Below are 22,594 nucleotides of genomic sequence, written 5' to 3' on the forward strand. Positions count from 1 at the left end.
TTCACTGGTACAAAATATTTCAGTAGCAGAACAAATGTACTGTTAAGTGACTTTACCTTACCACTACATTGGGTACAATCAGCGACTACAAGAATGCATTATAAGAGGAGAAGTTGTGCATTAAAATGCAAGTATTGGTGAAAATAACAAAATGTGTATTATGGAAAATTGTTTTCAGGTCTGTGTACTAGACAAATTGCATACAAAAATGTGTTTATTAAGAGAAATCCACATTCAAATGTCCAAAAAAAGTTTTTTAAAGCAAATTGCTGCAGAAATGTGGAGAACTAAAGTTAAGAATGAAAAAAATGAGAAATGAGGGTACCAAGTCTATTGTCCTCCATGTTTCTCACATGAGCTCATATGCTAGTTCAGAGAGCAAGCAGTTTTATATTGAGCATTAAAATTATATATGAGTTTTCAGGAAACCATTTAACTAATGTGCCAAACATGCTGTAACCAAGTTCAACACCTAAAAGGTTTAGCCTAATTCAAAATATTAATTCATTCATTTGTTTGCCATTTCTCCACAAGATTATATTCTTACAGAAGGCTCTTTTAATAGAGTTCAAGAAACAGGATAAACTAATCAAAATCATGTTCTTGAGATGAGTAACCTGAATAGCGTTTTATGCGTCTTTACATCTTTTTCTAAGTAAGTTGTGGTGAATCCTCAAGGCTCACTGGTTTCTTTATAACCATGAATACTGCAAGAAGAGCTAGAATGATATCTCCTTATCAGTAAGTACTCTTAGCTGGGAAACTGGAACCCAAAGCTGAATACACGCCCCATGATCAGCTATGAACTATCGCAAACTGTGTTGCTTACCACTTGCCTTTCACGCACAAACACTTTCCCTTCATCTTTCAGGCCCAAATTCAGATGGGGAGGTTGAGGTGCCTGGAATGAAAAAATATTTCCCATATTGTCCTGGTCCTGTACTGCTTTCATCAAGCACCTGAGGCTTATTATATGGCTGTAGGAATCCTCCTATGAGTTAAGCCATGGGTAGGCAAACTAAGGCCTGGGGGCCGGATCCGGCCCAATCAATCTAAATCCGGCCCAAAGACAGTCAGCGTGTTTTTAAAAATGCATCTCTGGGTTATTTGTGGGGCATAGGAATTCGTTCATTTTTTTTCTTCAAAATATAGTCCGGCCCCCCACAAGGTCTGAGGGACAGTGGACAGGCCCCGGCTAAAAAGGTTTGCTGACCCCTGAGCTAAGCTGTGCCTAATGCCTAGGTGTGTCTCGCGGTTTGTTTCAGTGTGGTGCAGGGTTCCTGTCTGATGCAGCAGACATTGGGTTTGAGTGCTAGAAAGTGCTAGAAAGGGGTGTTCGTATGGAGCAAAGTGTAAGGGTTCATGTGTCTGTGTCGCAGTGTGAGGTGGTGTCCCTCATGACAGTTCCTCAGGTTTCCAAATGGGCCCGTGGGTCCAAAAATGTTGGCAAGCCCACATCTAACCATTGTACAATGAATAGGCATTGCACACAGCTTCCACTAGGTAGCTCCCTCTGCAAACACTGTAGGCCTGGCCAAAAGTTTTCTTTAAAAACCAGTTTTGTGCATGGCCAGCCTTGCTTTGCTAAGAAAATGTTTAACTTTTGAACCTTTGATCATATCTTCACCAAACCAATGAGAAACTACTATCACCAAAAAGCCTGGATAAAAGTACAGCAGCAGTTTCAAGAAAATTTGATATATGTGGTGGTTTTTTAACTGTTTTTACTCCAACGATTTCAGCAAAAAGGGTCAGTGTCAATTTCCAGCATTGTATCTGTGGCAAATTTTATTGGATCAGTTTGAGATTCAGCAAATATGTACACCCCCATCAGGTCAGTTATGCTTACCACCTTTCAAGTTAATGGGTAGATAAAAAGGTAAAGGTACCCCTGCCCGTACGGGCCAGTCTTGACAGACTCTAGGGTTGTGCGCCCATCTCACTCAAGAGGCCGGGGGCCAGCGCTGTCCGAAGACACTTCCGGGTCACGTGGCCAGCGTGACATTGCTGCTCTGGCGAGCCAGAGCCGCACACGGAAACGCCGTTTACCTTCCCGCTAGTAAGCGGTCCCTATTTATCTACTTGCACCCAGAAGTGCTTTCGAACTGCTAGGTTGGCAGGCAATGGGTAGATAGGTGCTGTTTTTATAAATGTGAAATCTTTTTTTCTTTTTCGCTACTTCTGTGATTCTACTGGCCTTAACTAATGGGGTACTCCTGTGCTGCTTTAACAGGTTACCCTAAGAATACGCCTTCAATAACAGAAGGTTGGATCCAGACATCAGCTCATGGAACACTCACATGAATAAAATAAGCAAAAAAACAACAACCCCGACCTCTTTGTACTCAAGACAACCAGGTCAGATCATAGCCATTGAAATTATAAATAATATGAACAAAAGGCAAACAAATACAAATCAAGGTTAACACTCCTTCAACAGCTTGACTCAGCACAAATGGGGATGGGGAGCAAATTTCAACGTTGCACCATACAATTATGGTGCAAATCATTCTCTTGAGGTAAACACTTTTAGAATCTTACCGAAACTTTAGTGCTTCCTGTATTGGTAGAAGGTGTGAGGGACTTAGATGGGACAGCAGGAACCAGAGCTTTAGAGGAAACTGGAGGAATCCCAGACTCAACTGTCTCACGTGCAGTATGGTGTTCATGGTCTGGTTTCTCCTCAAACCCCGGACATTTGCTACATTTTCGGTCCATAGTGGATTCTAAATATGATTGTCCCCAAACAAAAACAAAAAAATCTAGCTGTGTGTCAGCAATCAGGAATCTCAAATAATTCTCTTGCGATTCTGCTAATTCCTAAACTTCAGACACACAATCTTCAACTCAACTGTACCCAACTTCAAATCAAGTCTCCAAATCTTAGCAAAACAGTCAGTTTATATCTCACGCCATATGCTGCCAGACAAGGTTATTCTTCACCCAATAACAAAAATGTTGCAAGTGATCAGTCATTTGCTCCGCTTATTTATAGGCTCGCCGTAATACAAGTCAACAGGTTTTTTTAAAGTCCATTCTGATTTATAAAGAAAGCACTTTCATAGCACTTAAGGCATTACTGAAATGCTTCCATTGGTGAGCAGGTGTTCCAGGCTATACTCTTGAGCTTCCAGTTACTGCGGTGATAGAATGCCCCAGAATCTGACAGAGTTCCTGTGTCACTTTAGATATGAAAATTCTACTCCTGGAAATGCTTAGAACACTTGCATGCATTTGGCTGTGCTGCAGCACAGTGTAACCCTATGGTACATGGATATGGATATAGATAGATAGATAGATAGATAGATAGATAGATAGATAGATAGCTTAAGGAAATGTTTAAACAGCAGTCTCCAAGGGCGAGTGTGTTTTAATTAAAAGCAGCAGCAGCAGCAAACTAAAATATAGCACTTAAGCAAATGCACTGATTTTATTCGGAGATACCAAAAGAGAGAAAGCTTTGGCAGAGCATGGGGATAACACAAAGCAGTGCCAATTCCAGGTTCTGATGAGCTTTTGGGCAAGTTGCTATCAGTGCCCCCCCTCTTGTTGCTGCCCATCCACTTGCCTCTTCCACCAGGTCCAACCCAAACCACTTCCCTGAGGGAGAGGACAAATCATGCAAAGGTGACTGGCTCCTTCTCCTCACCCATCCCAGTGGCAGCTCTCCCAAAGAGCAGCCGAGAGCAAAAAAAAAAAAAACTCCAAGGAAGAAGAACAGCAGCAGCAGCAGCAGGTGATTAAAGCATTGACAGTAGGCCCTCTACTGGGATGTGGCTGGCTAATCTTGTCACAAGGAGTACTGAGCCTCAAAGAATTATCGCCCCAAACTGAAACCACAACCTTGTGACCAGCTGATCTCTGGAGCAGAGTAGATGGATTGGCTTAATTCAAGGTGATTTAAATCAACAAGGAAACTGGTTGCTTTAACTGCTAAAACATACTTGGCTGCCACTCTTATTTATCTAGTTATTCATTTAATTTATAGCCCACATTTCTCCTAGTGAAGCACCAAAGGCAACATATATAACAACAGAAAGCAGATACAACTAAAACATACACAATAAATATAAATATCTAAAAATGCCCAAGTAAATAAGTAGCCCAAGTATAAAAGCATCACTGAAAACACTTAGAACTATTTGAAAGCACACACACACAAAAGCATAAGCTGCACCTTAGAAAACCCTGCCCCAACAGCATTGAAACAAAAAAGTATTTGCCTACCAGTGAAAAGAAAGCAGAGAAGGAGCCAGCCAACCAAGTTCCACAATCCGGGAGCATCCACTGAGAAGGCCCTCTCTTATGTCATCAACAAACTAATTGAAGTATTTGCACAACCAAGCGGTGCAATCCGAAACTATGGACCTAAATGCTTTGCTCATGCAACCTACCTACTTCAGAATTATATCTGCTTTGAGACAAGGGACATATTTCACTCACTTGGAGGTTGAGGCTGTAATCCTGTATCTGGAAGAAGCTTCTACTGAACAAAGTGAGACGTGCTTCTGAATCAACATGCATAGGTTCAGGTTATAACTTGGGTTTCTAAGAAGTAGGGTCTGGGAGCTGGGGGGATGCGTGTTTTTCAGCGTAGCAGAAAGTAGATGTCCGTGTTCTTTTTAAGAGTCATAACGTATTGAAAATTTGTAAACTGAATTCATTACAGAGAAGTTGGAGAATGGAATTTAAAAAAAAAAAAAATCAGCCATAAGAGCTCAGTGCATGATCCTAGTGAGATTTAGGACAGCAGATCCTAAGTCTGTGGGCCAAACAATATGGGATGTTGATCTTTGCATCTATCTTGAGGGCTTTTAAAAATACAAGTAGTATTGGGTGGGCAGGTGGGGAAGAATGTAATTAAATAATACACACAGTTAAAATGACCCTAAAAAGCAAGCACCAACTCTAAAGATGCTGCCTGAGCTAAAAATGTTGCTTAAGTTATCCACTAACACTGATGTAAAAGGTAAAGGTAACGGTACCCCTGCCCGTACGGGCCAGTCTTGACAGACTCTAGGGTTGTGCGCCCATCTCACTCAAAGAGGCCAAGGGCCAGCGCTGTCCGAAGACACTTCCGGGTCACGTGGCCAGCGTGACATCGCTGCTCTGACGAGCCAGAGCCGCACACGGAAATGCCGTTTACCTTCCCACTAGTAAGCGGTCCCTATTTATCTGCTTGCACCCGGGGTGCTTTCGAACTGCTAGGTTGGCAGGCGCTGGGACCGAACAGCGAGAGCGCACCCCGCCGCGGGGATTCGAACCGCTGACCTTTCAATCGGCAAGCCCTAGGCACTGAGGCTTTAACCCACAGCGCCACCCGCGTCCCTTGCTGATGTGGACTACACTGATGTGCTGTAGTCCAAAACATCTGGAAGGCATCAGGTTGGCAGAAGCTGCCCTACCAACTATTTTCTCTGTATTAACTGAAAAGGATGGTGATGTGACATTAAGCAAATGGTAGAGTCCATGATTTTCTCACAGCTTGACCTTATCTGACTATTCTCTCTACTGAAGTGTAGCAAAAGTATGCCTCGTTATAATTTGGACATACATTTGTGATTTAAGGCAGTCTCCTTTAGTACAGAGAGAAACTTTTTGTTGTTGTTGTTCTCTTACCTTATGGGTAATTTTTTTGTTCTAAAAAACAAACTTGTGAATTAAATAAAGGTTTTTCTTCAATATCATACCTTTAAGCTGGCAGTGAGCTCCACCTACTGGCAAACTGACCCAGATATGATGGCTTTTTATACCTAACATTCCATCTTTGACTGAACTATTATTTTTTGTCGATGATATGAACAATTTGAGATGGACATTGACAGTGCTTTTTTCTGGGGGGATGCAAGAGTACGCATACCCCTAAACATTTTGTGAATCTAAGTTTGGCCTCACTGAGGGACAGTATTTCAATATGAGTAGGAAAATGAGATTTAAGCACTGGACATTGATACAGAATCACAGATTGCCTAAGTATGGTAGGTTTTTAGTCAGCTATCTTCATAGCAGAGTTTCTGATCCTAACTTGCTCCTCTAAACCTGCTTTTCTCAAACCGGTATCCTCCACATGTTTTAGCTACAGCTCCCATCAGTCCCAGTCAGTATGCTATGTTGGACATGATTGATAAGGGATGCAGCCATAAACATCTGGAAGGTACTAGGTTGGGGAAGCTGCCCTAAATCACAGTTAAGACTTCCCACATAAGGAGCACATAAGGAGTTGGTTGAACAAGAAAGTGAAACTTTCCAGTTCCCTCCCCATCACTGTAGGAGTCAAAGGCTTGTACATGAAACATTAAATCACAGATTATTAGCACTACATCAAAACCTGGCCATTATATAATTAAATCCATGTCACACTTTTATAATACACACTTCTCTTGCAAATCTTATAGAACAATGGATCAGAGTCTCTCTTCCTATGAGACAGAAGAATTGAGATTTAGCTCCTTTGGAGCAGTTTTTCAGACCAGTTGCACAGGGAGCAAAGCAGGCTACAGAGAGAAGGCCGAATCTGCAATGGGTGTCAGAGCTGGCCACCTGAGTTTGCTATTAGCGGTAGTGACTCCCCCACTTCATCCCCAATTCTTCAAGGCCTCTGTTCCCAGTTGTAAATCTGTCCATTCTCCACCATCTGTGTTCTTAAGAATTGGGAAAGGAAGAGATCAGACATTGGATATAGTAGTTCTGGGACCCACTTTTGGCAGGCTTGATCACTTCATCATGTAGGAGACCTTTCGTGGTAAAAGCATCAAAACAATTTATAATGGCTAGACCTCTTTGTGCTGGTTTCCTTCCCTGGTCATCTAGGAACAGCAGAGTTATCCTAACTTCCTCCAGAATGCTGTCATGAAGTCATGTTAACATTGTTTTCATTCCATACATTTACATGCCCTCATTTCTACACAGAGTTCTAATGTTATTCTGCTTTTATTCACTTTCTTGAAAAAAGATAAAGCATTTGATGTTCCCACAGTTTATTTGCTGCAGTAATGAAATATAGCTTTCAAAAACAAGATGAATACTTTTATTAGACAGTCACTGATTTAATGCCAAGAAGAATATTTCTAACTTCAGCTTCAATCACAACCATTCTTAAGATCTCACTTTGGAATTCTTGATATAAAAATGCTGACAAAAATGTTTTTAAGCAACTTTGAGTTTCTTTTTTCTCTTTTCTTTCCCCCCAATGTTCATCATTTATGCCCTACCCTCCTCTTAAGTATTCAGGAAGTTCAGAGATAAATGGAATTAATATATTTTATCTTCCCATCTGTCAAGGTGGTCATCCATCAAGCTAAACACACTGAAGCAACACTACTTCCATCAACATCCATCAACACTACTACACCTGCAGTTCTCAACTTTCCACACCTAGGAAGCACCTTTCAATGCAAATATGCATTATGGGACCTACTTATTTATTTATTTATTTTACCATATGCAGAAATAGTGTTATGGGGCAGCACACTAAATGCCAAGCTATGACCAACTTGTGGGAACCAGCCTACCAGATGAAGGTCAGTGCTATCAGTGACATAAAGCAAGGTGACAGAGCTCTCTCAATTCCATAAGGGTAATCAGTAAGTGGAAGCATGGGAAACAGATTACAGTGGTACCTCGGGTTACATATGCTTCAGGTTACAGAATCCGCTAACTCAGAAATAGTACCTCGGGTTAAGAACTTTGCTTCAGGATGAGAACGGAAATCGTGCTCCAGCAAGAGGCCCCATTAGCTAAAGTGGTGCTTCAGGTTAAGAACAGTTTCAGGTTAAGAACGGACCTCCGGAATGAATTAAGTACTTAACCCGAGGTACCACTGTAATGTAAAATACAGTCCAATTAACCCCCTAGGAAGTGATAAGGTTGGGTTCTGAGCATTCTCTCTCTCTCTCTCTCTTACCCTTTCCTTCACCGTGAGGAGATGGAAATGAAATAAAAGGAGATCCTGGGTTTATCTGAAAGAATGACTCACTCTCTGATGAGGGGAGTGGGGAAGGGAGAAATACAAAACCAAGCTCTACCCCATTCACTCCTTAGCTTCCATGCTGTATTGGAGGGCAAGAAAAAACTGAGCAATGAACCCTCACTAAAAACATTTAAAATATTTAAATGAATGTCAAACTGAAACCCATGCAAACAGTAACACTCTAATTTATAATAATGATATTTTTTTTAAAAAAAAAACTGATCAAGAATCTATTTTACAGATACCTTATACGTTAAACCTTATGCTGCATCTGCATACAGAAGCTTTGCATAATTTACTTAAGGATAATTGAGTAGCAAGGTTTCTTTATGCTGCTGAATGCATATTTTTGTGCTCGACAACACTGTAAATTCATAAAAGAATGCTGCTGATCATAAATCAGAAATGCATTCATAGTTGTTTAAGTCAAGAATTAAATAACAAAATTGAAAAGGTCAAAAGGATGACCTGCTTTGAAATGAAAACAACAATTTAACTTCTAATTAAATAAATAATTTTCATTCAGGAGGATCATTATACATGGTAAATCTGAAAAGCCATTCAAAAATGACTAAGAGTCACAGCATGGTGAGATAAGAGAAAAGGTTATATATAATTCACCAACAAAATACTTTTGTTTTATCGAAGAAATACTGAAAATGGATGATCAATCACAATCATTACAGAAAAGATGTGTTTAGCATTCTTCTTTGAATTAAGGGTAGGGGAACCCCATCTTACAAAGCAAAGGTAGAGAGCACTAATGGGGGGGGGGTAGTAGTCATTTGTACACAAGTATCATGAGGTAGGAATGGATTCTTAGCCCCTCCAGCGCCCTCCAGTCACAACACTCCCTGTTAACACTGTCCCTGCTCCCTTTTCCCTCTGAAAGCTAGTCTCCAAGACTAGGGTGTGCAAAGTCCAGGAAATGTAAGGAAATGCTTAGAGGTATGCGTGTGAAATGCCCCCACATCAAAACAGGCACATATTTGGTGAAGTGTATTTCCATGAGGATCAAAAGACTTTCATTTATCTTTCCTGGAAGGGAGGGAATATCACCCAGTTTAAGAGCTACTAAGCTGTCTCTTGTGTCACCTTCAAAAGTCCACACAGTGGTGCTCTCTGTTTACATAGGTGAAGCTAGCACCCCAGGTATTTTGGCACCCAGAATAGTTGCAAGCTGCCTCTATGGTTGGTATGGCCATGGCAATATTATCAGAAAACTAATTTACTTTTTCTTAAATACTGATACAGCAACCCTTTCTTCCTTCTCTCAGTTAATTTTCTTTATACAGTGGTACCTTGGTTTACAAACTTAATCTGTTCCGGAAGTCCATTCTTAAACCGAAACCGTTCTTAAACCGAGGTGCGCTTTCCCTAATGAGGCCTCCCGCTGCCGGTGCTCTTCCACCATTCGGATTCCGTTCTTAGACTGTGATAAAGTTCTCAAACCGGGACACTATTTCCAGTGTTGTGGAGTTCGTAAACCAAATCATTCTTAAACAGGACTGTTCTTAAACCAAGGTACCACTGTATATATTTTTTCCTGCTACGCTATACCTAATTTATATTGCAAACTTTCTAGCAGAGGCCCTTATCAAATTAGTTTGTCCAGAGCAGCATGTACATCTCATGTTTTGAATACCAATAATAGTGACAGGGGAATGAATGCAACTTTGGCATTTGAAAAACAACTAGATGGGAAAAGAGAGGGAGGGTGAAACAATAGCCAGTATTGAGACAGTATATTTGGACATGTTTATGGGAAAACAAGCATGCCCTAATGGAGACAGAAATAAATTATATCAAATGCACATTTTCATTTGCATGAGATATAGATGTCAGGAAGTCTTCTCTACTGCAAACCAAGATGTCATGTTGACGTGATGCAGACAGGCAGAACAAAAAAATGAGAGAAAATTTTCTTCACCAAACACAAGTTCCAAACCTCTGCATGTTGAGAAAAGCCACTCAGAAATTTCTAGTGAATCGCTCCCACATATCGATGGAAGGTTACCAACTATAATAAAATGAATTATCTCTTTTTTTGTTTTATCTGCCTGCCATGAAACAGAAGCAATGCTAAGCCACACAATTTCATAGATATTATGAATTAGAATTCCTGTGGGGATCCAGAGATTTATATCCTACTCCAAAAGGTAAGAACATAACTGAGTCCCCAAAATCCATATAGTCCATTCTGCCAGGATAGTCAGAAACCAATAAACCAGCTGATTGGGAACTGCTCTCTTCCAAAATAATTTCTTTTCCTACCTCGTCTTCAGAGCAGAGCTACAGCTTCCAACCCAGTGACCCTATGATGTCAGCAGGAAATCCAGGACCCATACCGTGCAGAAATAATGCCTCCTCCACACAACAGCTGAAGGCATCTATCCTTCAGGGTGCTGCTTTGCAAGTGACTTCTCTGTAGGGAAGCCACTTGCAAGGATCACCCCGCACCACACAGGATCAATGCCTCTGCTCAACAGCTGTTATGCAGAGGCACTGATCAAGTGGGGTATCAGGCAGGAAGGAGAGTCACAGGGCATTAGGCTCCTACCTTCTCTCAAAATAGGCAGCTGTCAGTCACAAGGAACTCAATGCATGCCTCTTCTTCCTGCCTGATGCCTTATCCTTGACAGCCCCAGATCCCTCTGGGTCATTCAACACAACCCACAGGGATCTGTGGCTATCTCAGCTTGACTTGTGCAAGGCCTGAATCCTTCCAAATAGGCACAACGTGGCTCAGGATCCAGGACTTAGTCAAATCTGGTGCATAGCCCTAGTAATTGGAAATGTAATGTTCTGGACGAAGAGGATATAGTCATGGCTATCATAGTCCATGAAGCCTTGAAGCTGCCCTTCTGCAATTAGAACTTAGGCAGTAGATTCACCAGACACACGAGTCTTCTGGCCCCAGACTTCCTCACTATGTTAATAAGTGCTGCCCTTTCATTTAAATTACAGCAATCGTTTCTGAATTTCAATCTACACATATCAATTCGCTTATGCAAGTTTTATGCAAACCTGTTTTCTCTTCGGTCTTGATGTGCTACTAGCCACCTTAATTTTAATCCAGCTTTAAAGCAATCTATTGAGTAAGATCCTCATTCTTAAGTTCTCTTTGTATTTACAGTTGCACCAAAATTCAATTTTAAAAAATAAGATCCTAATTCATCAATGTATCATTAAAGTAACTCTAAAGTGAAACAGGATGCCTTGTAGTTGTGCTATATCCTCCAGTTAACAGTCACTGCTAGTTGCAGCCCCATACAAGTACACCATTAATGCCACTGTTATACCATAATAATCACAGGAATTACCATTGAAGAAACTGATCTGGCATCCTCCTCATAGTTTACAACAGGTGGTGGTTCTTTCCCATCATTTTCTTGCACTTTTTGTTCTAGAAGTTCCTTCTGGGCAGCAAACTTGACTTCAGTGCATCTCAATTGCTGAACCGTTTGCTTCAATTCTTCCAGTGTCTGTTTCTGGCTTAATAGAAGCACAACACTGAAAATGAACGAGATAAAATTAATTTAGAGGGGTGGGTGGGACCTGAAGTTAATTTCTCCTCTCAAAAAACATGGATTTCTGGGTGAGGATGGTGACAGGTCCTTTGAGCTACACCGTCTGTTTTAATTTGTCTTAGTTTTAAAGTCAATTGGCTCAGCTGTTCATGTTAATTGCAACATGCAGGCAAGGAGCTTATCTGTTTTACTTTTACGTGGACTTAAAAGTCATATATGTTAATTATAGGAAAGGTGCTGAGAGGGCAACTTTTGATTCGGCTTGCAGCATTCTGCTGATAAGGAATTTTAAAGCTCTTCTTGACTGAGGGATATTCTGCAATTTTAATGGTTTTAATATGGTTACCACATAAGCACAGACCCACAGTGCTTAAAATAAATCATCTGGGACTCCATTGTCCAGAAAGTTTGTCCAGAAATCCTCAACTGGAGCAGCTAGGGCAAGGGAGATGGAGGCAACTACAAAACAATTGCAGCACGGTGTAATTTATTTGCCTTATATGGACAGCCCTGGTTCTTTACACGGCAAATGTGCAAGAAATGGGGCTGGGTATGCCTTATCCCAAGTAAGAGGTTTTGCTATATATTCCTCTAATGAAAGCTTACCTAACTGGTCAGTAGATCCAGACTTGTTAGGAGCTAATACAATTAGGAACCTTGCTTTTAAACATCTACATTCCTCCGCTTAATAGTCGGTCACTGACCACCAGGATATGGTCAGATTTAACTTCCTTACTGGAGCAGGTCAGTGATAAATTTCCCACAGCATTTATACATATTTATGGGGATTTTAATTCCCAAATTGGAGCAATTGCAGAGGGTCTTCTGCTACCTTGGAATATATGTTCCTAACAAGTTATAAACAAGTCATTTGAATACAGACAGGCTTGCTTAATTATTTTCAGATATGAGATCCAATCATGGCACACTAAAACTTCATGACTTTTTTTTAATACTCACTCAGATTTCCTCTCACAGATCTTAGAAGATTCTTCTATCTTTTTTTCTAATTCCAATACTAGCTCTTCCTTGTTTAGAAGTGTCTGCTGTGTCTGAATCAGCTCTTCTACTACTGTTTTCAACCTAAGGATTCAATGAAAAATATTATATATTCATCTCACAAATATATATTGCATACACTTAGCAACTCCCTAGTGTTTTCATCAGAATACAATTGAAAATGTAAGAGAGAGCAATATACACTTATATGTAGCCATTCTAGGTTTTTCGTATCTATGAACATATATCCATCTATTGTTATTATTTGCTTATATCACATCGATTGGGGGGAAATACATTCTATACCAACTATAGCCCTCCAGTTGTTTTGAACTATAAATCCCATCATCCCTGTGTACTGGCCATGTTGGCTCAGGCTGGTGGGATACTTGCAAGTTCAACAGCCCATTCACCAGCATCATCTGCACCTTGGTTTCCAAATACATAAAGCCTTTCTTGCAAAAGTAAATTGTTGCTTCTTTGCCTTAACAAAAGCAGGAGCCAAGCCACATTGATCTTATCACGAAGAAGAAACTTTGTTTGCTGATTGGAATCAATTCCAATAAGCAAACAAAGTTTATTTTTCTGGCAATAAGATCCACGGGGCTTTAAGGCACAAACAATGTCTCTTGCTAGGCAGAGTAGAGACCTAGATATCATGCTTAGCCTGATATCGTGCTGGGTCTCTATTCTGCCTAATGAATCTCCCTGCCTCGGCAGGGAAGCTTATTGTTATGCTGGATCTGTCTCTAGCTAGAGGCATGGGGCTTGCGCCTTGCAGACCCTGCAGGAAGAAAGCAGCTTTTACTACAAAGTAAAGCCCTTTACTCTGCAACACCAGCTGAGAGGCAGCAGGGGCTTATGCTTTGAAGATCTGAAGGCAGGAAATGGTCATCTACTCTGCAGTAAAGGTTTGCTTTGCAGTAAAGTGCTGTTTCCTGCCTGCTGGGTCTGCAAGGCCAGCTGGGTAGTGCATTCTCGATATATTACAGGGTGGGGAAAAATGTGAAACCTTTATCGCGGTCTGGAGTTCATACCGGTAAAAGACAAAATATTGATATATCACTCACCCCCAGTAACAATTCCCCACTCTCCTAAGCTTAAGTGGTCATTACATTGCAATAACTTTGCTCATCACCCTGGTCAACAAATGGGAACATAGGAAGCTGTATTGCAGTGAAGCAAACTCTTGTCTATCTAGCTCAGTATTATCTACACTGATGGGCACAGCTCTCCAGCTTTCATGTAGGGGTCTGGTCTACCTGGAGATGTCAGTAACTGAACCATATAAGGCAAGATGAAAAAAACGAGAAAGGAGGCTAAGTTACTTACATCGTTTGCAAACTTTCAGCTGTTAAATTATTCCACATAATCTCATTAGCTTGAAGATTTTCATTTTCTTCCAATAAAGATGTATCAAACTCTATTTCTTGTTGCGCAACATCTGGTGTCCTTTACAGATGCAAAACATTGATTAATACTCAAAGACACTTCACACAAGTACAATATGCTATTCGAAGTCTGCAAAAATACAACTGCATTAAATTAAAGGAATCAGGATATTAACATATCTCGGTTGTCCATAGGCGCTGTTGTGACTCTATATGAATACAGGTCCCACAAATGGGATTTCCTCTGAGCTACTAGGACTGCTTGTTCTAGGAACTGCCAAAGGTGGGACACAGACTAACACCAAGCATCTGAAGTGGGAATGACACTGTATTCTACTTCCATACCAGGCTGGCCAGCTACAGGCTGTTAGTTCTGACAATTATACTAAGATTTAGTGGAAGGACCATGGGAGATAATATATTTTATATTTAAAACAAGCGTAGAGAAAGTAAGAACTTTTATGAACTATGTATCCATAGCTGACAATGACCTTTGCCAAAGTAGTCGTATGTGGATTTCCTTTGCCCATGCCCCATCCCACTAACCTCTTGCCTGAGGAACAGTTCTTTTGCCCATAAGAATTTCTAGTCTCTGCAGATGAAATGGCTGCAATCTACACCAATCACACGATCAGAGGAGGACCAGTTCATACAACTGACAGCTCACACATGTGACTCACATAGTGCTGGTGCAACTATTCACTTGTATGAAGCAGTCCCTCAAAAGGGTTGGGTGATTTAAACCACACTATCTCAGATGCTGCTGCACTAGGAACATGCATGTGCGGTCACCACCCAGTTATCTGCTATTCCACAGTGTTGAAGACAGTTTTCCCATTCCCAGCTCTAGGTTAGTAGGATGGGTTAATGGCTCTGCCCACTTAACAAAGGCAGGCAGCAACCTTTTGGGAGGTGGGGCATCCATCATGCAGTTCTGCTCCTGCTTTCGATCAAAGTGCAGCCAGTTGCCATTAGCTCCCGCTGATTTCTCAGGTTCTTACATTTTTATTCACTTTCTCTTGTCTTTCCAAATAGCTTACTGAATACTTTTACTCAGTACTTCTCGGATTTAACTTTAAGTCCTCAGATTTAACTTTAGCTTCTTTGTGTCTTCAGTTTTCACAGACCTCCCCCACCCCACCTCTGCCCCAGAATAGATGGAATTTAACAAAAGCTTCTATATATCCCCCCATACATTAAGCTAAGAGAGAAAAGAAAATCCTTTCCACTACAGCAACAGCCGTTTAATATGCAAGACAATGGGAAAGGGATCTGAGAAACCTAGAGAAAGTGCAAGTCCATCTTGCTTGCGTTTGACAAGAAAGCCATTTTCCCTCTTCCAGCAAGCAGGAAAAATCTCTTTATCGAGGATTCCTTTCCAAAAGAGAGTCTCAATTCATTTACAAAAAACTGAAAGGAGAAGGAAGTACAACCACCCCTTTCATATAGTGATCAGCCAGCCATCCCTACCAATTCACATCAATGGCTCAAACCTCTCCTGCAGCGCCCACCCCACCAGAGATACAGTTTCTCCTGTTCCAGGGAAGCTAGTGGGGTTAGATACTTGGGGAGGGGGAAAGCGTCCCTCCTTCCTCTGAGGCTGATACCAATTGAGAAAAGGAAAAGATGCAAGCAAGGGCTTTAAAAACTGCTTCCTTGCAATGCTCTGCATCCCATTAGTCCTTCTCAATCATCAGATGAAGAGGAATTCAAGGGGCTCCAACTCTCCTTCCCTCCAATACTACCATTGACCAGGGTTTTTCAGGGGTCCATTCCCCCCTCAGAGCCAGCTCCTGCTCATACCCTACAGCTGTCTGAGGACACGCTCAATCAAATCAAGCAGGGCCTCCTGCAACAACTCTCAGCTCTTGCGTGTTTTACAAGCCTCTTCACCTGCTCAAGCCAGACCTGCTGGCAAGGGATTTATGACCTCAAAGACAGCGCCCAAAAGGTTCTCTCTCAGCTCAAGGCAGCCTAATGTACCTACCACTGAGCTTGCTTCCACCAGACCTCGGTCTCTCCATTCCTTTGGTCTGGGAGAGTATTAGAATCCAATGACTACTTTTACTAACATGGATTAATATGAGGATATATGGAATGACACACCACACACACAAACACCAACAATTCTCACATTGGCTATTTCAGGAATCTCATTACATTCCTTTATTATGCAAAACTTTAGCTACCTTGGAGTTTAACTCCCCCCCCCCCCCCCCCGCAGAGTCATCTCCTGCTTCCACTAAAACAGTGGCAGTACTAAAGGAACCACAACCTCCTATGTCTGGAGTTGTGGTTCCAGCTCCCTTCTTGAAGGTTACAAAGGCTGAATGGGATTCAACCCTCCAGCATCAGAAAGTGGTAGTGCTCGCTAAAAACTTATACTAGTTAGATTCTGATTTCATGGACTCCTTAAAACTGCCCAGCGTAGCTCTACCTATTTCCATTTCAGTTTCTAAAGCTCTGCTTCTGCAGGAAGGGGACTCTCAGCTGAAGAATGCCACCTAGACTGCGCCATCCACAGGGCCTTAGCCAGAAAAGTAGTTTGCACGGACTTGGTGTCTGCACATGCATCCTTAATGCAGGTAGATGATCTTTTAGACAACCCTGCTCAAGATATGAGTCGTACCCACCAAACCTTACTCAAGCTACACTGTTCAGCTGCATTCATTGCATCCCTACAATGGATACTATGTCCTTGTGGCTGGTGTGGTGGCCAGATGCACTCTGTGGCATCTACACACTGGGAGGCAGATATTCGGTCCTGCGTTAAGCTCTCCACCACCTGCTATGTGGGTGGCAAACTTCTTGGAAAAGAAACCCTCAATGACTCTCTAGTTGAATCCAGAGACAAACACAAGATGCTGCTCACTAGCAAGACAGACAAGAAAGCCAACAGGAGATATTCTCCAGATTCCTACAACCAGTTCTTTTGGAAATTCAGGCAACCATGTGGAAAAAGAGACGCTATCTCGCATGCTGCTGCATGAGGAGCATGCATGTGATGCCACCACATATTATCTGATGTTCTACAGTGTTGAGGATAAATTTATTTAGAACAGATTATAGTTTGCCATGGTGAAACAACAACAGCAGTTATAAATATACATTTACCTGTGAGCCTCTATGAAACTACTGTACTCAGAACCAGGGTCTAACTGTTCAACAGATGTTTGGATCTCTTTATGAACATTCACTATTTCTTCTGTCACAAGACTGGTGATCTGACTGTATTCTTCAAGGATACCTTTTCTGGAGAAAAGAAAAATACTGCGTAAGTATGGCTAGAAAACCTTTCAGTAATTTATAAACTAAAAACATGAAGGAATGGATGAATTCTTGTTTTTTAGCTCTTCATTAACTCCTTGGATAATTAAGTCTTATTTATATATGACATATGCTGCTTCATAATTTTATGTCTTGGTATTGCAACCTTCCCAAGGCCTCCAAATGCTTTTTATGAGTAGGCTTTGAAGAGCAAAAGTTCTTAGGGAACAGACATATGAACAAGAGGTGCAATCTGCTTCCCTGCCCTTCTGTGAAGATCACGGTCTGTGGATCAGATTCCAACACACTCTCCCCCCCTCCCTCAGTGCTTCAGATGGGCTGTCTGCTTCCTGGCATGCTTATCCTATCAAACACTTGTTCAGCTCTTAAAATGTTTTATTTTTTTACAGTGTTTTTAAAAGTTTAGAACCAGTTCTGAAAGGGGAGGAAGTTATTTTACAGTGGACACAACAGCCAGACAATTAGGGCTTTGCACAGTTTTCTTCTGAAAAGGGACAGGGGGAATTCCATAATTGACACAGGAGCCATCCATTCAGCAATGTGACAAATGTAGTTTCTGCCAAGAACCAGATGAACAAGTTCCCTCAGAGCCCAGTCTGGGAAAGACAATCATGTGCCTACACTGTGCAACAGTGATCACGCTTCAACCACAAACTCATCATTCAAGATACGTACATTGGTATGCAGCCTATCCTCACCTGCGTGATACTTCAAAAGCTGGAAAGGGAGGTGAGAGCAACCCTGAAGCATAAGCAATTTCCCTTCTGCTCCTCCCTTTCCTTCTTTAGAACTACACATGGGGAACAAGCAGATTGCAAGAAACATGCCACAGCAGCTGCTCCATGTTCCTCTTCTCATTTTCAAACCACCACCGAAGGGAAAGAGAGAAGTGAAGGAAACCACTATACCGCCCTTCTTATCTCTTCTCCTCTGTCTGCTATTTCTGTTGAACTGAAGAAGGAAATGAAGATTCCCTTGTACCACACATCCTGATGGTAGCCATTTATCTAGCATAATCTACCCTGCTCACCAGAATATGAGAAACTTGCTGTAGGCTCAGCTGAGAAGGATGACTTAATAAAAATAAACACTGAATAACTGAATTGCACTCCGCATGCTACAATATATTCACTGCTGCATGATGCTTTTTCAAAGGTTTTGTTTAGAGTGAGATCAATCAATCAAAACATAAAACCTTTTTCTACTGGGTTGTCAAATATTCAGTACCATACCCATAAAATTGAGCAGGCTAAGGACAGGTCCCAATCAAGAGTGATCTGGAAGTCCCAGCAACTGCAAGAAGGTTTCTGAAGAGCCAAATGAATATCATACTGATTTGAGGTTTCAGAACTAAACTATAAGAAGGTTATGTCCTTTTAAATAGGCCCATCTGCACAAGTCAAATAAGCAAAGATTTGCATCAGTGGGTAAATCCCATAGTATGCATCCACAAATAGAATAGAGTTCCTCTCACACAACAGGACTTTCCCTTCCTTTCTTCTCACCCAGCAGCCTCCTGTGCTCCCTGCAAACTTCTGCTGAAGAATCCCCAGAAGAGGAAGCCCTATCGTGAGAGAGGAAATGTAGTCTACCTATGGGATAGACACCATTGGATTTAATCCACTGGTACAAATTGTTCCCCATGAAATCCTAAGCACTGAACAGGTAAGAGCACGAAGACACAATTTCTATGCTTAGAGAAACAATGCTACTCACAGCTGCCAAAACAAGAAAAAGAGCAAAAGTCACAAAATGAAGAACAGGGTCAGTTGCTTTGGGAATGGCAAATACGGGCTCCAATTTAACAGTTTACTTCAAAGTAAATTAAAAAATGCAACCCTGTTTGTCTCAAAAGGCCCATTAATATTTTAGCAACTGTTTGAAGAGGGAGTAACCTGGTTTTAGAATATCTACAGAAGCTGTTGAGCTAAAAGAGGGGGAAAGCTACCCATAACCAAAATGCAACTCCATTTACCTTAGGAGTCTTTTTGTAAGATTATGCTGTCAAAAAAGGAAGACCGAGAGCAATAATGGCTATCCAACCCAATTAATAAAAACTGAACAGCCAACAATGACACGGAATGGAAAATATTGTTTAAAACTTTTATAACACCACTTTTCAGATCAAGCTTCCAATGTAGCACTGTTTAAAGTTCCAACAACCAGCTTTCAGATCGCACCAGCTATTTTATTTCCACTACTTCTTGCGGGCATTTGCTGATTTTACCTCATCAGCAATTCAGACAAGTAACAGCAGAAAACAGAATAATCCATTAAAAGCCCATGAGAATAAAATTATCTTCTTCACTTGATACACACACACAAAAAAAGTTGGTGCTGACTACTGTCCCTGGAGACAATGTTCCACAATGAGGACTCCACCATTAGAAAGGCCATTTCTACATTGACTACTCGACTATGAGGGCAGGGTCTTTGATACAGGCCCAGGTTGGCAGAAAGTGTTCCCTCGGATACTCCCAACCATACAATGCTTTATAAAACCAGCACCTTAAATTCATGTTTCTATCCTCAGCTGCCACTGTAAAATTTTGGGAGTAGCTAACAGCAATGGATGCTATTTTAGGCTACCACTACTTACAAATAACAATGCAATGTGCCCAGGCAGCTGAAATATGCATGGTTTTACAGTAAAAGAAAATGTGTCTTACAGTGCTTTAACCATTTCTTCTTGCATCTTCTGCAAGGAGTCAAGGAACAGAGGAAGTGTAGCGTCATAATACTGGTGCTGGTGTAACTGTGCTCCTTTCAGCGCCAACACATACTGATTGTGCAACATGTGGAGTTTCATAGTAGCTTTATCGTAACGTTCTTTGGCTTTTTCAGTCTCCTTTCCTGAAGGAAGAGCAATGGGAAGGAAAATCCATAATTATATAGGGATGCAATAAAAAAAACTTAAGCAAGAGCCAAAGTTAACCACTTTTAACTACCATTGATTTCAATGGTGCAGGTATGCATGACATAACCCTGTTCCACTGAATTCAACAGGGCTTTAACATGATTAATTGTGAAGGGCTGCACCCTAAACTTTGCTCATGATTTCATTTCTAGCTAAATACACACATGGGCAGGGATCCAAAGAGATACTTAAGTACACCCTAGGTCACCTCCCTTCAAAAGCAGTTTGCCATGCAATACACAGTGCCTGCAATTGAGAAACACAAGCCTAGAGAGATAGTTGCTTGGGGTTTTTTTGGATCCAAGCCACCACTTCTGTTTTCATATCTGCTATCTAATGCAAGCTATTAACCTAATGAAACCCGTAGATTCTTCTGAGAATTTCTAAAGGCTTTAAATTCAATTTCTTTACTTCAGCTCTTTGCCTTACCAGGGTGAAATGAGTTCCAATTAGTGCTAGAAACAGATTCAAATAACTGCTAGCCTTTCAATTTTCAAAATGAAAGCAGGCTCTGCCTCTTTGCTTCAGAATGCCAAAGTACAATATATAATCTGTTGAACTGGGCACAAGCTACCCTAATTAGAGCTTTCTGAATCACCGTTTTTAAAAGTTTAACACATTGCAAAAAAGTTTACACTATGCACTCTTTATCCTTCTTTTTTCCCCTTTTTTAACACCGAGCTTGAGGAACAACTGTATTGGATGTTACGTTCCTATTTTGATTTTTTTTTCTCTCATATGCTGCCTGCATATTTTGTTCTCAGCTCTATGGTCGACAATATGAATTACACATTCATGAAGGGTAAGGTATTATTACATTTAGTTTGCATTTGGCTAGAAAAATCTCATAATGCAGTTACCTGAACATTTATTCTCATAATATACATTCATATCTCAAAGTGCTTTTATTCTGAGGCATTATTCAATTAATTGTTTTTGTCAAAGTTAACCATGACATAAATCATGATTCTCTACCCTATACAAAATAGCAATTTGAAGAAGTAAAATAATGCATCCCTCTACAGATTTACTCATAGGTATAACACACTGAAATAAACATTGGTGTACAAAGGATTACAGCATTAACAATTGTAATTGATTTATACAATAATATATTCTAAATACTTCCTAACTATGTAAGTAAGTAGATCGTTTTATTACAGTCAATGACTGGTATCAGGATAAAATCACCAATTACCAAGTTTAAAATCTCAGAACAAACTAAAATAAATAAAATTACAGCAATTAAAGTGTGACATATAATGACCAGCACTCAGATCAGATGGTCATTGCTAGATCAGAAGGATTCGCTTCTGACGGATAAATGACCAACTAGAACTGCTTTTTTATGTATATTTCTTAAATATGGATTATTGGGACACAGCAGGGATTCTCTATTATAGGATATAATGCAGAGTCAAACTGCAGGAATCCCATCACAGAGCATTTTACGACAGGAATGCTACAGCCATGTTTCTCACATCCTTCACCATGTGATCCCAACAATATAAAATCCACTCCCCAAGGGCCTATTCAAAATGTGTTTCATGACCCATTGTCAAAACGTATCCAGTGAGAAGACCAGATACATCTCAGAGGGAAGAGCATTCCACAATCTGCCACCAACACAACCGAAGTCTTCTTGTGCCCTGCTGCCCCACAAACCTCACACCGCACAAAACTGAGAGCAGGGCCTCCTCCCCTATAGATCTTGGTACCAGGCAGGTCTATATGGAATGAATAGCTCCTTCAGAAGAGCTTTGAACTCCAGACCCCTGTTCAAAAATTACTGGAAACCCCAAACTGCTGGCAGCTATACCTAGGGGCAGGTGAGTGTGCAAAATCTGTGCAAACTCCTCACATACAGCTGCATTTACACAGCACACTGTTCTGTGGTCAAGTCTCTGCACACTGGGCTACTAATCTAATACTAGTGTTAAAAGAGAACAACAATAGGCATCTCGGAACACTTCCTAAAACCAGAGAACTGAAAAGGTGACAGGAGCTGAGAGAAGCTGCTGTGGTTAGAAACTCCCATATGCTTCCTGCCTCTGCGGCTTCTACAATGACCACAGCAATTTTGATACTGAAGAAAGTACATCTGAGTATAATGGTACATGATCCATTCCCTACTTGGATTTTGCAACCATGTACCCGTAAGTGTTGTCTTTTGTCCTGTCCCCTGCACACACACACACACACACAGAGAGAGAGAGAGAGAGACAGAGAGAGAGAGAGAGCTTACCCCATAGTTTGAAAACTACAGCCTGGAAGATACACCGTAACATTTGAACATGCCTTCTCACAATGCTCAGCAATATGGCTTCACTAACTGTATTGTCATTTGTGAGGCAACTGTTATGACACCATTGCAAATAATGTTATTTGTACAATCTCAGAAGTATTAAAAAAAACACCAGAAAGGTTTACATTCGTCTCTATTTTGCCCTCAAAGTAGTTTTCCCTTCTGCTTTTTAAATAGATTAAAAGGCATTTAAAT

At 41.0% G+C, this 22,594-nt stretch overlaps 1 protein-coding gene across 5 annotated transcripts in view; it reads right to left on the minus strand.

The window, feature by feature from the left end:
- Positions 1–22,594, minus strand: part of FER (FER tyrosine kinase) — a 147,047-nt gene that overhangs the window by 105,206 nt on the left and 19,247 nt on the right. For all 5 annotated transcript variants that reach the window (XR_014503056.1, XR_014503057.1, XM_083403894.1 and 2 more), the window contains exons 6-10: positions 19,847–20,030; positions 17,004–17,141; positions 13,831–13,950; positions 12,460–12,582; positions 11,293–11,482 (exon numbers count right to left, since the gene is read on the minus strand). Coding sequence is in view for 3 of the 5 variants with exons in the window: in XM_083403894.1 (XP_083260020.1) it covers positions 11,293–11,482; positions 12,460–12,582; positions 13,831–13,950; positions 17,004–17,141; positions 19,847–20,030 (755 nt within the window). In the remaining 2 variants the exon portion in view is untranslated. The remainder of the gene's footprint in view (positions 1–11,292; positions 11,483–12,459; positions 12,583–13,830; positions 13,951–17,003; positions 17,142–19,846; positions 20,031–22,594) is intronic.

This window comes from Podarcis tiliguerta, assembly GCF_965153285.1.
Source record: "Podarcis tiliguerta genome assembly, chromosome: 11".
In the NCBI taxonomy this organism is placed as follows: domain Eukaryota; kingdom Metazoa; phylum Chordata; class Lepidosauria; order Squamata; family Lacertidae; genus Podarcis; species Podarcis tiliguerta.